Source organism: Struthio camelus, chromosome 2 (genome assembly GCF_040807025.1).
Source record: "Struthio camelus isolate bStrCam1 chromosome 2, bStrCam1.hap1, whole genome shotgun sequence".
Lineage (NCBI taxonomy): Eukaryota > Metazoa > Chordata > Aves > Struthioniformes > Struthionidae > Struthio > Struthio camelus.
The window spans coordinates 171726955-171739693 of NC_090943.1; the positions used below are offsets into that span (position 1 = coordinate 171726955).

At 57.6% G+C, this 12739-nt stretch overlaps 1 protein-coding gene across 1 annotated transcript in view; it reads left to right on the forward strand.

The window, feature by feature from the left end:
- The window catches only part of LOC104142512 (1-phosphatidylinositol 4,5-bisphosphate phosphodiesterase gamma-1-like), a 28694-nt gene that overhangs the window by 13956 nt on the left and 1999 nt on the right, over positions 1 to 12739 (forward strand). The window contains exons 9-31 of the mRNA XM_068933519.1: positions 860 to 961; positions 1044 to 1162; positions 1361 to 1446; positions 1739 to 1859; positions 2097 to 2265; positions 2638 to 2757; positions 2980 to 3087; positions 3254 to 3441; positions 4198 to 4398; positions 4599 to 4718; positions 5266 to 5449; positions 5959 to 6036; positions 7066 to 7169; positions 7692 to 7788; positions 8108 to 8174; positions 9152 to 9315; positions 9739 to 9835; positions 10039 to 10263; positions 10579 to 10727; positions 11345 to 11459; positions 11851 to 12012; positions 12152 to 12240; positions 12453 to 12637. Of these exons, the coding sequence (XP_068789620.1) occupies positions 860 to 961; positions 1044 to 1162; positions 1361 to 1446; positions 1739 to 1859; positions 2097 to 2265; positions 2638 to 2757; positions 2980 to 3087; positions 3254 to 3441; positions 4198 to 4398; positions 4599 to 4718; positions 5266 to 5449; positions 5959 to 6036; positions 7066 to 7169; positions 7692 to 7788; positions 8108 to 8174; positions 9152 to 9315; positions 9739 to 9835; positions 10039 to 10263; positions 10579 to 10727; positions 11345 to 11459; positions 11851 to 12012; positions 12152 to 12240; positions 12453 to 12637 (3050 nt within the window). The remainder of the gene's footprint in view (positions 1 to 859; positions 962 to 1043; positions 1163 to 1360; positions 1447 to 1738; positions 1860 to 2096; positions 2266 to 2637; positions 2758 to 2979; positions 3088 to 3253; positions 3442 to 4197; positions 4399 to 4598; positions 4719 to 5265; positions 5450 to 5958; positions 6037 to 7065; positions 7170 to 7691; positions 7789 to 8107; positions 8175 to 9151; positions 9316 to 9738; positions 9836 to 10038; positions 10264 to 10578; positions 10728 to 11344; positions 11460 to 11850; positions 12013 to 12151; positions 12241 to 12452; positions 12638 to 12739) is intronic.

Consider the following 12739-nt stretch of genomic DNA (forward strand, 5'->3'; position numbering starts at 1 on the left):
TCCCAGGGAACAGTTTATTCCTTTCTAATTTGAGGCTTCCTATTCCTGGTTATCAGGCTCTCTCCCAGCATCCTCCAACAATCCCATTCCTTCTAGGGACCTAGCAGCATCTCCGACACCAGATTCAAATGAAAACATTTTTTATTAGAAAACTGAGGTTTGTCTCACTCTGGCATTTCCCCTGGCAAGTGCTGCACATTGGGCGAAGATTGCAGCCAGCACTGGGTCCCCGCAGACCAGGGCTGGGGACTGGGAAAAACAAGGTGGTTTCAACAGGGCAGGACCCCAACAGCACCCATGCGGGTCACGGAGCTGCTGGCCATGTGAAAGGATTTGCCCGTGGCATGGGTTGTGGCTGAGCACAAGGCCAGCAAGCTGGGGACGCAACAAGGTAGTGCTGCTTAGTACCGAGCAGGCCTGCCTTGGAGCTCTGGGGCCAGAGAGATCTGCCAGCGCATGGCAGTGTTGATCTGCCTCCAGCAGGGGTGGGCAGGGGCTATTAGAGATCCCATTGGGTTCTAAGCCTTCCAGATCTCTCAGGAATGCTCCTGGCCCTGCCTTAGAGATCTCTTAGGGATCCCTCCCGGCCCCAACCTTGGAGAACCCTTGGAGATCCCTCCTGAGCCTGGCTTAAGAGATCCCTCAGAGATTCCTCCTGGCCTCAGTCTTGGAGACCCCTGAGGGATTCTTCCCAGCCCCAGTCTTGGAAATCCCTCAGTGGTACCTTCCAGACCCAATCTTGGAGATCTTCCTGGGTTCCCTCGCAGCCCAGCCACAAAGACCCCAGTGGGATGCTCCCTTCCTGGCTGCTGCATTACTCCCAGCTCCTCCTGAACAGTATGGCGCATTTCTGCCCTAGGAGTCCTGGGCCAGTGATGTGGGTACGGTGCGGGACTACATGTGCGCTTACCTCAAGGACTGCTCCAACGAGGCAGCGGACCCTTCCTTCCAGCTGGACGAGGTGCGTGGCCCCCCCCTACAGTGACAGCTCCTGCAGGGATCCCTGGCCCCAGTGGGCTCTAACCGCTCTGCTTCCTCCTCAGTTCCTTACGTACCTCTTCTCCAAGGAGAACATGGTGATGGACTCAAAATACGAGCGTGTGGTGCCCGAAGAGATGAACCACCCCCTCTCCCAGTACTGGATCTCCTCCTCCCACAACACGTAAGCCAGGGGAAAGGCTTGCCTCAGGGATTCCCACCCTGTCTCCCGGAGCCATCCTCCTAGTGCCCAGCACCTGGGGCCCCACAAGCACCCCCTCACCCTCAGTCCCCCCTATTGACCTTGGTGCTTGCATGGAGCCTCCCCACTTTTACCCCCAGCAAAGGCAGCCTGCTTATGGTCCCTCTTGCTCCTCTGCAGATACCTGACAGGGGACCAGTTCTCCAGCGAGTCCTCCCTAGAGGCGTACGCCCGCTGCCTCCGCATGGGCTGCCGCTGCATCGAGCGTAAGTGACCCCATCCCTGCTGGGAACCCCAATTACTGGGACCCCACGGCAATGACGAACCCCCCCCCCCAGCACCCAGCAGCACGTCAGACAGACTGTTCCCCAGGTACATCCCATGGCAATGGGTCAGGGATGGCCTTCCCACATGCTGCAAGGCCTGCAAGCACCTTCCATGGTGCACAAAGTGGTGCATGGCGCGTCCACATGACAGAAAGCAGGGCCAGGAGCAAAGCTGGGAAGTGGGGCTGGAGACCAGCACACACTAACTAGGATGTACCCCCCCACCACTCAGTGGACTGCTGGGATGGCCCGGATGACCTGCCTATCATCTACCATGGCCACACGCTCACTTCCAAGATCAAGTTCCTGGATGTCCTGCACACCATCAAGGAGCACGCGTTCATCACCTCCGAGTAAGAATCCCCAGTCCCTGCGCCAGTCCTGCTCTAAGCTCCCAGGCTCGCCTCCCTGCACAATGCCCCCAGCTCTGATCTATGCAGGGGAATATTGCACAGATTCCCCTCTACTTCTTCTTCTGCCTGTGGCCCAGCTGACGGCTCTCCATTTGCTCCCTCAGGATCTGGCTCAGTCCTGCTGGGGATGTGAGTCAGCTGACACTCTTAGCCACCTTTCCTGCCTGCTTCCTCCAGGTTCCCCATCATCCTCTCCATCGAAGACCACTGCAGCATCGTCCAGCAGAGGAACATGGCCTCCCACTTCAAGAAGGTCTTTGGGGACATGCTGCTCACCAAGCCAGTGGACATCAACGCCGATGAGCTGCCATCACCCACACAGCTCAAGAAGAAGATCCTTATCAAGGTGCAGAGCTTAGCACCTCCCTGAAGCTCCTCTTTCCTTGCAGGAGCAGGAGGGACAAGGACAGTGTTGAGCTGAAGGGATGGGGATTTCCCCAAATCCCTCCACACCCAAATAATAGCATGCTAGGGATCTATCTGTGCAAGAAAAGACCTGCGGGCTCAGGAACAGGTGCTCCAGGACCCTCTGACACATGGCGGGTGGTGGCGAAAGGGCAGAAGTATGCAGGAGATGGGCACCACAGACCAAACAGCTGTGGGGGGACCTGCAGGGCTCTGCCTTCACTTCCCGAGCATCTCCTTGAGAGCTGGTAGCTTGGCGTGATGGAGTGACCATCCCCATTGCTGAGCTCCTCTTTCTGGGCTCTTTCCCCAGCACAAAAAGCTGGTTGAAGGGAACCTGTACGAGGAAGTCTCCACAGCCAGCTACTCCGAGAATGACATCAGCAACTCCATCAAAAATGGCATCCTCTACCTCGAAGACCCCATTGATCATGTAAGAGTCTTTTCTACCGACAGCTGTGGTCAGGGTGGGCAGAGTCAGTCAGATGGGGATGCAGGACATGATGGTGTGGGAGAGCATTGGGGTGTGGAGCAGGCATAGGGCACATGCTCTACTAAGCCATTGCCATTGGATGGCAGATGCAGGGCAGGAATGGGGGGCCATGCCCCATGCCACTCTTCTCCCTGCCCTGGTGATGCTCTTTCTCCCTCCTAGACCTGGAGCCCACACTATTTTGTCCTGACAAGCAACAAGATCTACTACTCAGAGGAGACATCCCGCTACCAGTTCAATGAGGATGAGGAGGAGGTGGAGCAGAAGGAGGTGTGTGGGGGGCAGGTGTGCAACCTTCTGGGAGGCATTTGGGGAGCCTGGAGGTCTCCACAGGGAGGGAGAGAGGTTCATGATGCCCTCTGGCCAATCCCAGCTGCTCATGGCCCCACTGCTCGGGGGGATGCTAACCCCATGGTGTCTCTCTGGTGGCTCACAGGAGTTCAACAACAATGAGCTGCACTTCACGGAGAAGTGGTTCCATGGGAAGCTGGGAGGGGGCCGTGACGGGCGGCAGATTGCTGAGAAACTACTGCATGAGTACTGCACTGAGACAGGTGGCAAGGACGGCACCTTCCTCGTGCGGGAGAGCGAGACCTTCGTGGGCGACTACACCCTCTCCTTCTGGTAGGACCCCCAGCCTGGTGACCACACCATTCTCTTCCCAGCACATACCCCACAGACAGTCCCTGCCTCTGCTGTCTGGGGAGAATGGTGGGCTCAGACCTTCCCCAGCAGCCTGACAGTCTGAGTGTCCCTCTGGGCAATCAGGGGCTGTCCTCTGGCAAATTCCCAGTTCAAAGGCAGAAATTATGGCCAGTAAGAGGTCTTGGGGCAAACGCTGCCTTTCTGCATGGCATGCAGCACTTTGCACAGCAGGGTCCTGACCTGGCTTGGACCTGAGAGCTGCATAACACACGCCTAATGCTGTTCCTTGTAAATATTATTCGAATTATTGCCATCTCCCCTCATTAGAGAGGGGCAGGCTCTGGCCTGCAGAAGGCAGAGGTATGAGTTGATGTGACAGGCTGCAATCACTCGGCTCTTTGGGAGCTTAGGGTACTCGGCACCACCCCAGCCCATTAAGTGGCTGCCAGGGATGCTCTCAGCCCTGTCCTCGAAGCATCTTAACCTGTACCACCAGGCCCTCTCCCGTCTTTGCTCCAGATCAATCCACCTCCTGTGGGCTTCTCCCCTCTGTTCAAGCACTCACAGCACCCAGACCCCAGGACTCCCCATCATAGCACATGCGTGGGGGCAGGAGGGGATGTGGGGGATGCATCTCCCCTGAGACCTGAGATGTAGGCATGGTGACCCTGTGGCTTCCCCCTCTCTCACTGCACCCCAGCACTGTTCACTACCACCTTCCTCCCCTCCCGGCAGGAGGTCCAACCGCGTCCAGCATTGCCGGATCCACTCGCGGCAGGAGGCTGGCACCACCAAATTCTATCTGACGGACAACCTAGTCTTCGACAGCCTCTACAGCCTCATCTGCCACTACCGGGAGGTGCCACTCCGCTGCAACGAGTTCGAGATGCGCCTCACTGACCCTGTGCCCCAGCCAAATGCCCATGAGAGCAAAGAGTAAGGGTGATCCCTGGCCCCGTCCTCCCCGTCCCCTGGCTCCATCACCCTCCTCCTGCTTCATTGTTTTTCCTTGCCTCTTCTCCCTGTGCCTGACTCCAGCATTGCCCCATAGCAGAGCTGGTGTCAGGTGAGGGATGCTCTCTCGGGCGCAGCAGTGGTAGCATTGGCCCATCACCTTCTTGCTCTCCCCTGGCCAGGTGGTACCATGCCAACCTTACACGCCTGCAGGCCGAGCACATGCTGATGAGGGTCCCGCGGGATGGAGCCTTCCTGGTGCGCAAGCGCAGTGAACCCAACTCCTACGCCATCTCCTTTCGGTGAGTGCAGCCTCCTCAGCATCCTGAGACAGTTTGGGCTGTTCCCAATCACCCGCACTGCAAGCTGAGCTGAGAATTACTAGGCTCGTGTCTCCTGTGACACAGCACTGGGAGATCAGGATGCTTGCTGTGCCCGCGCAGATGCCAGGGAGGTCTTTCCCTTCTCTCCTGAGCCAGTCCCAGCATGTTGTTGCAGCAGGAATTTGCTCTAGATCAGGAGGGAGGATTGGTGTCGTTGCTCCTGGGACGTCTTGTGGGTCACTTGGCATAAGTCGGGGCTGCAAGAGGTGCGAGGCTGTCAGGAGAGGGATCCCCTGGCTTCAGTAGTGGTAAAGGTGCATTTTCACAGTGGTCAGCCACATTTCCTGCAACCTGCTGCCATCCTGGCAGTATCCTGCATTAATTTACCACTGGAGCAGGGCTGGCAGCAAGGAGAGGGTGATTGTGTCGCCTCCCACTCCAGCCCAGTCCTCCCCTATCGCTGTGGCCCCAGTGAGCCAGGGTCCCGCATCACTCCTCACGTCTCCCCCGGCTCTCTTGGCACCAGGGCAGAGGGGAAGATCAAGCACTGCCGCATCCAGCAGGAAGGTCGGCTCTTCATGCTGGGTAGCTCAGCCGAGTTCGAGAGCCTCGTGGACCTCGTGAGCTACTACGAGAAGCACCCACTCTACCGTAAGATGAAGCTGCGCTACCCCATCAACGAGGAGACCCTGGAGAAGATGGGCACCACCGTGAGTGCTCCCAGCAGCAGGGATGGCAGCTCCAGGCCTCAGCAGGGCTGCGCAAACTCTTACGGCGAGCCGGCTGAGTCTGTGTAGCATGGGTACTGTGCAGCAGGCAATCCAGTCCCATCACTAGCTTCTCTGGGGTGGGAAGGTCTCTGCTCCAGCTGTTGCCAATGCTGCACCAGGGCAGCTATGTCGAGGCTTGGAAACCTCAGGGATGGAGATCCCCACTCTGGGGACCCTTCCCCAGGCTGCAGCTCCCTCCTGGCAAAGGAGATTTGCTGCAAGTCCAACCTGACCTGGCCGAGCTGCAGTATAGAGCTATTGCTCCAGGTTGTATCATCTGCCCCAACCACAGAGAGCTGGTCTCTGTCATCTCTGTAATTCCCCTCCAATTATTTGGAAAGGGCTATTAGCTGCCCCTCAGCTGGATGCAGCAGTGTCCCCTTGTAGTCCCCTGTCCGTCCTGCCAACTGAGCGGCCAGGTGACCCCACTCTGGCATCTCTCCTTGCAGGAGCTGGACTACGGAGCCCTGTATGAGGTGCGGACCCCTCACTTCTACGTGGAGGCCAACAAGATGCCAATGGCCAGGGTAAGAGGCCAGACCAGCGTCCCCAGGAGGTGCAGAGCAGTGGGACATGGTGATTCTGGCAGTGGGGCTGCGGCTCGCTGGCATCCCCCCAGACCCATAGGCCTGAAAATCTGCGACATTTCACTGCTTTGCCATAGCATCTTTCTTACTTTGGGAGCCCATGTGGCACAAAATTGTTTGGCCTAAGTGCTTTTGCCCAGCACAGACCGGATAAAGCCCTGAGCGAGCTGTGCCGATCTCAGAGCTGACCCTTCTTTGAGCAGGACGTTGGACTTGAGCCCTCCCGAGGTCCCTTCCAACCTGAATTATCCTGTCATCATATGATCCTACATTCCTGTGCTGCTGTACTTTAAACTTCCCTTTGCAGCAGACTAGCTCTCAGGCTAAGACCAAACATGGGAAGGCTTAACCCAAGGAGTTTTTTTCCAGGAATTTCTCAAGATAAATCCCTTCAGTGCAACAAGAGAAACCATTCACCATTCGGGAACTTAAAAGTAGAACCTACTTTACACTGGTACAGCCAAATGTGTTAACTGCAGAGTAGGTACCCAGCAGTGATGCTGACTGTCAGACCTGTTCCCAGAGCAATTGCTCAGGCTGCTGTCAGTGGCAAGGGAGCTCTTCAGCATGTGCTATGGGTCCCAACACCGAGCTGGACCCAGGAGCTCGTGGGACATGGCCCTGCTCCCCTCCACCATGAGGCTAGAGGTGCAGCAGACACGTGGGGCTTCCCAGAGAAGCCCCCATGGCCCTGCTGCGCTGCTCTCTCTGAGGGCACCGCATGGGAATGCAGGTGCTCCCAGCCCTTTACCCCATCTAACATCTCACTATTGGCGTGGACTATTTTGGAGCAACGTTTGGATCCGGGAACATTCACCCTACATAGCAAGGGTACCCATGTGCAAACGTCAGGGCTCAAGGAGCAGGGCTCAGCAGGGAGCACTGCCACCAGCCCTAGGCAGTGTCCCCAAGCCAGGGACACTTGAGGCACAGGCGGTGACACCCATGTTTCTCTCCCGGGTGACCCAGTGCACAGTGAAGGCCCTCTATGACTACAAAGCCCAGCGGGAGGATGAGCTGTCGTTCTGCAAGCAGGCCATCATCCATAATGTGGACAAGCAGGACGGTGGCTGGTAAGCACAGTCCCCGCAGCCCCGGGCAGCCCCCATGTCTAGTGCCATTGCATCCCAGTGTTGGCAAGCCCAGGGCTGGTGGGAGCCTCCTGTCATGGGGTTTTGCTGGCCACCAAGTGGGCACAGGTATCAGGTAGCCCCCCACGTTCCCCACCGGGTGCGCGGGAAGCAGAGCAGAGATGCTGCTGTGGGATGGGGCTGGTGCCACTGTTTGCAGGATGCCTTAGGCTGGGAGATGCAGTTCACCCTGAGCTGCGCCAGGGCAAAAGTTCTGGGATAGCAGCTCCAATGGCATGCCGAGCTTCTGGGGTCCTCTCGCTAAAACCCACTAGGGTGTGAGGGCTGGAGGGACTGCCCCACACCGCAGCAGCGGCACAGGTGGTGGGTCTTACTGTGACAGGTTTTAACTGCCTCCTTTTCTGTCCCTCCCCTCTCCAAATGTTCCCTGACATTGCATGCAGTATTAACAACCCCGTCCCCCCCAAATTGGTCCGCTCGCCTTGATCCTCTCACCCCTTCTAGGTGGCGGGGGGACTATGGAGGCAAGAAGCAGCTGTGGTTCCCAGCCAACTACGTGGAGGAGATTGTGAACACGCAGGCACAGGAGCAGGATGAAGCTGTGAGTGGGATGTCCCCACGCTGGCTCCATGCGCATGCCTGGAGTCAAGTCCACTCGAGTGCGAACCCTTGTCCAGAGCCCAGGGAATGCTCCCACCTCTGGACACAGAGCAGAGCCCGTGGAGAGGTTCAGCCCTTGTCCATGAGGGCTGCTGTGTTTGAATGGGGAGAAGGTGTTTTCTTGACTTTTGCTGAGACTTGGCAAAGCTGGGCGAGACTTTGGGATGGGGGAGGCTGCCAAAGCAAGCAGAACAAAATCAGTTAGCGATGGGCTCCATGCGATGACCTTTCACCGCTCCCTCTTCCTTCCTCTCTTGCAGTCGTCGGAAAACAGCCCCCTAGGGAACTTCCTGAAGGGCTTCATCGACGTGCCGTCCTGCCACGTAGGTAAGTGTCTCCGCTCTGTCCCCATGGAGGGAGCAGGAGTGTCCAGGGAAAGCTAAAGTTCATTGCAATGAGCTGAGGCTCTTGAAACTCATCGCACATCTGGGTCCAGCCAGCTGCAGAAGTGCTGCTGACCTGCTTTCTGGTGGATACCATCAGCTCCCAGGTCGCAGATGCTCTGGCCAAGCTGAGCAAAGGCTGTGGCTGGGAGAGGAGGAAATGTCACTGCCCTCCTTCCAGCTGGGGGGAGGGAAGCAGCCTTGGGCTCGACACGGGCAACACAGGGCTGAATTTGGAAGGAATCAGCCAAAGAGACCCATTCTGCAAGGTCCAAATGGTTTTTGGTTCAGTTTGGGGGATATTTAGCGCCTGCAAGACAAACCAGCTCAAAGGAAAAATGCATTTCAATGCAAAAGCTGAAACTTTTCATTATGAAAACAGCAGAGCAGGACAAGACGTTTCTGGTTGCTGCTTTTATTTCCAGGGTTTTTTTCAGGGGTTGACTGGAGTTCAGGGGGAAGTTCAGATCCCCTCTCCCAAACTGAAGTTCTTGGTGATTTCTAGTTTCAAGGGGGTAGATCCCTACAGCCTGCCAGTGGCTGACAGGAGGGCGCAGGAAGGGCATGCTGACAGTCACAGACCCTCTGTCCCTGCTGTGGTCTGCATTGCGGGTGGCACCGCAGCAGGCGAGACTGGATTGGCACACTCCTCCCTGCACCCCCGGTGAAGATTTGACCCTGGCAAATGTCTGTGCCCATCCGGCACCCCCAAAACACAGCTGCAGGACTAGAGCAGGCAAGAGAGGCTGAGCCAGGCATCAGCAGGGGTGCCGGGGGTGCACTCGGGGAACCTGCGGTCCCCAGCGTGCTCCTATCCCACACTTTGCCGTGGGCCAAGCAGGACCGCTGAGGTTTCGTTTGCTCCACAGAGCCATCCATTGGGAATCTCTTCAAGTAAAGCCCCCTCTGATGTCCTTATAGTTATCTCCAAAGACGGGAGGAGCTCCAAACCATTTGTCTTCACCATCCATTCCCAGCAGATGTCCCACGCAGCCCAGTCACTGGACGTGGCCGCGGACACTCAGGAGGAGCTCAGCGAGTGGGTGGCCAAGATCCGTGAGGCCACGCAGAACGCCGATGCCAGGGTGAGGGGCGCCACGGGCCAGGCAACACTCCACGTGCCACTGGACCTGGAGAGGCTGAGCCCCACCCACTCCCCCGGCAGGGAGAGAGGAGGCTCAGCCCTCCCATGGGAGGGCATGAGCCTTGCATCCCACATGCCTGCATCCCACTGAGTTGGCTCTGGCTGCGGCAAGGGGTGAAATCCTGGGTGCAAAGCCAGTTGATGCTGCCTTGCCTTTCAGTGCAGCCCCTCCAAATTTTACTAGGCAGGAGGGGATCCTGAGTGCTGATCCTCGATGTCTCTGCAGAGCATGGGGCAAAATAAGGGTTGCATTTTGGTGGATGGTCCTGCACCGTCATCTGCAGAGCATCTTCACAGTGGGAGCCTGGGAGGAGGCCTGGGCACACCAGGGCAAGAGTTTTAGTTCCTATTTTCCCTTGTGCAGATGCAAGAGGGGAAGATCATGGAGCGGAGGAAGAAGATTGCACTGGAGCTCTCCGAACTCGTCGTTTATTGCCGCCCAGTGCCGTTCGATGAAGACAGTAAGAGCCAGGGGGGTGATTATATCATCAGGGAAAGAGCTGGGCAGCAGCAATCACAGAGGGTCTGTGGGGCATCCTCTTTCGGCCCCTGCCTCACCACTGCCCCCACATGTCCCAGGGGCAGAAGCTGACAAGCCCCAGGCCACTGGTCCAGCCTGAGAGGTCTGCAGCCTCCTGCTGACAGCTGCCCTTTGCACTTTCAGAGATCGGCACAGACAAGGCATGTTACCGGGACATGTCCTCCTTCCCGGAGACCAAAGCGGAGAAGTACGCCAACCGCAGCAAGGGCAAGAAGTTCCTGCAGTACAACCGGCGCCAGCTCAGCCGCATCTACCCTAAAGGCCAGCGCTTGGATTCCTCCAACTATGACCCACTGCCCATGTGGATCTGTGGCAGCCAGCTTGTAGCGCTCAACTTCCAGACCCCTGGTAAATTCTGCTCCCAGGGTGGCTGGTGGGCTCACCCCTGCGGGTCATCCCATTTTCCCCATCGCTGGTGGTTGTCCCACTCGATCCCACTGCTGAATGTGGCTTGGATGCTCTATCCAACCCTCATCCTCTTCCTGACGGGGAAATCCCTGCTCAATGCTTGGGTGCTTCATGGGATACCCGGCCGCACCCCTTCTCCCACCTGGGGTTGGGGGCTCTTTTTGGGGGGGTTGCCCAGGGCAGGACCTTCCTCCCAGCGGCCTTCCCAGCTCTGAGCCCCGTGGCTCAGAGGTGCTCTGTCCCCATGGCTGGCAGACAAGCCGATGCAGCTGAACCAGGCGCTGTTCATGCTCGGAGGCCACAGCGGCTACGTTCTGCAGCCCGACATCATGAGGGACGAGACGTTTGACCCCTTCGACAAGAACAGCCTGAAGATCGTGGAGCCTATCACAGTGCAACTGCAGGCATGTGGGGGCTGGTGGTGTGGGGGAGGACGAGTAGAGAACTGAGACTCACCAGTATCCCGAGGTGTTCACCATCAGTGGTAGCATGCTGATGGGGGGCTTTCTTCTTCTTCAGTCTTGAGTCCATTGGGGGTGATTTTTACATGTTTCAGCCCCATATTTTCTAGTGGGATATGCTCTGACCTCTGCCATTGCTCCATGGGATTGGTCATACTGCGACCTCTTAGGTCTGTTTGTTTTTCTCCGCATGCGGCATCGCACAGAGCTGAGCAAAACCTGAGCGAGAGCAAGTTGGAGAATAAAATAGCTGAAACAAGCTCAGAGCCACATTACCCCGCTTTTGGGTAATTTTACTGTTACAGCTAGGACAGGCTAGTCCATAGTCATCCGACCCTTGAGCAAGTCATGGAGAAAACAAGTTTTGTAAATAATTTTGCAGACATAGCTAAAATCAGTCCAAACTCATATACAAGCCTGAGAAGGCCTGGTGAGGCTAATTATGGCCCTAAAGCATTGAGTCACAGGGCTACCCCGGGAGTCCTTCCTAGCCTGCAGGACCAGGGCAGCTAGACCTCAGCCTCCTCCTCCTCCTCCTCCTCTTCTTCCTCCTCCCCTAGATCCTTGGTGCCCGACACCTGCCCAAGAATGGGAGAAGCATCGTGTGCCCCTTCGTGGAGGTGGAGGTGTGTGGCTCCGAGTACGACAATAGCAAGAACAAGACGGATGTTGTAGGTGAGGGTCTGCGGAGGTGATGCACCCAGTGGGTCCTTGCATCCTGGGACCAGGAGGGAGACAGCAGGGTCCCCTCACGCCTTGGCACTGGTAACGACTGGGATGTCTGGAGAGCCCCTGCCCTGCGGCTCTGGGGAGCCGATACCCCTAAACCTGCCTTTTGGGGTCCCAGCTTGGAAATGTGGTTTAACGGGGCTAGGGTTTCCAGCGGACAGAGGGGAAAAGGCATCTCCCACTAACAGTGAGCAGCCAGGGGAGCCCAGATCATGTGCCACCACACGAACTCCAGCAGTACCATGCCAGTGCAGTGCTGGGGCTGTGCCGTGCACCATCCGGGCACCCAGCCCAGCTCCGTGCTCTGATCCCTGCCCGCTCTGTCCTCATCTGCCAGCTGACAACGGTTTCAACCCTGTGTGGCTCTTCAAGCAGTTCGTCTTTGACATCAACAACCCTGAGTTCGCCTTCCTGCGCTTTGTGGTGTACGAGGAGGACATGTTCAGCGACCCCAACTTTTTGGCACAAGCCACCTTCCCTGTCAAGGGCCTCAAAACAGGTACGCTCCCTCCATCCCTGCTCGGTGGGTCCACCTGAAATTCAGCCCCTTGGGGGCCAGCTCTGGGGACGGCGATGTGCTCGTGACCCATAGCAATGCCCATGCCACCGTGTCACAACAACTGCAACGTCATGTCCAGGTTATCGCTCGGTGCCGCTGAAAAATAGCTACACAGAGGACCTGGAGCTCGCCGCTCTCCTCATCCACATTGAGATCATCAATGCCAAGGTTGGTGGCCCATGGGGACTCACTTGTGCCCTGCGACATCCCCTTGGCCCTCCACATCCCCTCTGCTCCCTCACTGGCTCACTTCCACACTGGAGCTTCCTGTGCGACACGGTGTCCAACCTCGTGCCTCTGTTTCCCCTCCTGGAAGGGGAGAGCGAGGCCCTGGGTGCCCATACCAGCTCCACGAACCTTGTGTCCTTGTGTCGGAGCAGGAGGAAGATGAGGAGAACCTGTACTCATCCATCCAGCAGCTGCGCGACCGCGCCAGTGAGCTCTCCAGCCAGGTCTCCAGCTATGAGCGCACCAACAACTGTGACTCCCGCTACCAGCAGCGCCTCGATGAGCTGCGGGCAGCCCAGGAGCGTCTCATGGAGCTCACCGAAGTGCGCAACCGCAAGTGAGTCCTCCCTCCACACCGGCCCCGGGCGCTCGCCCTTGCCCTCAGCCCCTAGTCTGGCCCCTGCAGCCAGCAGAGGGGTCACTAACGTGACCTCTCCAC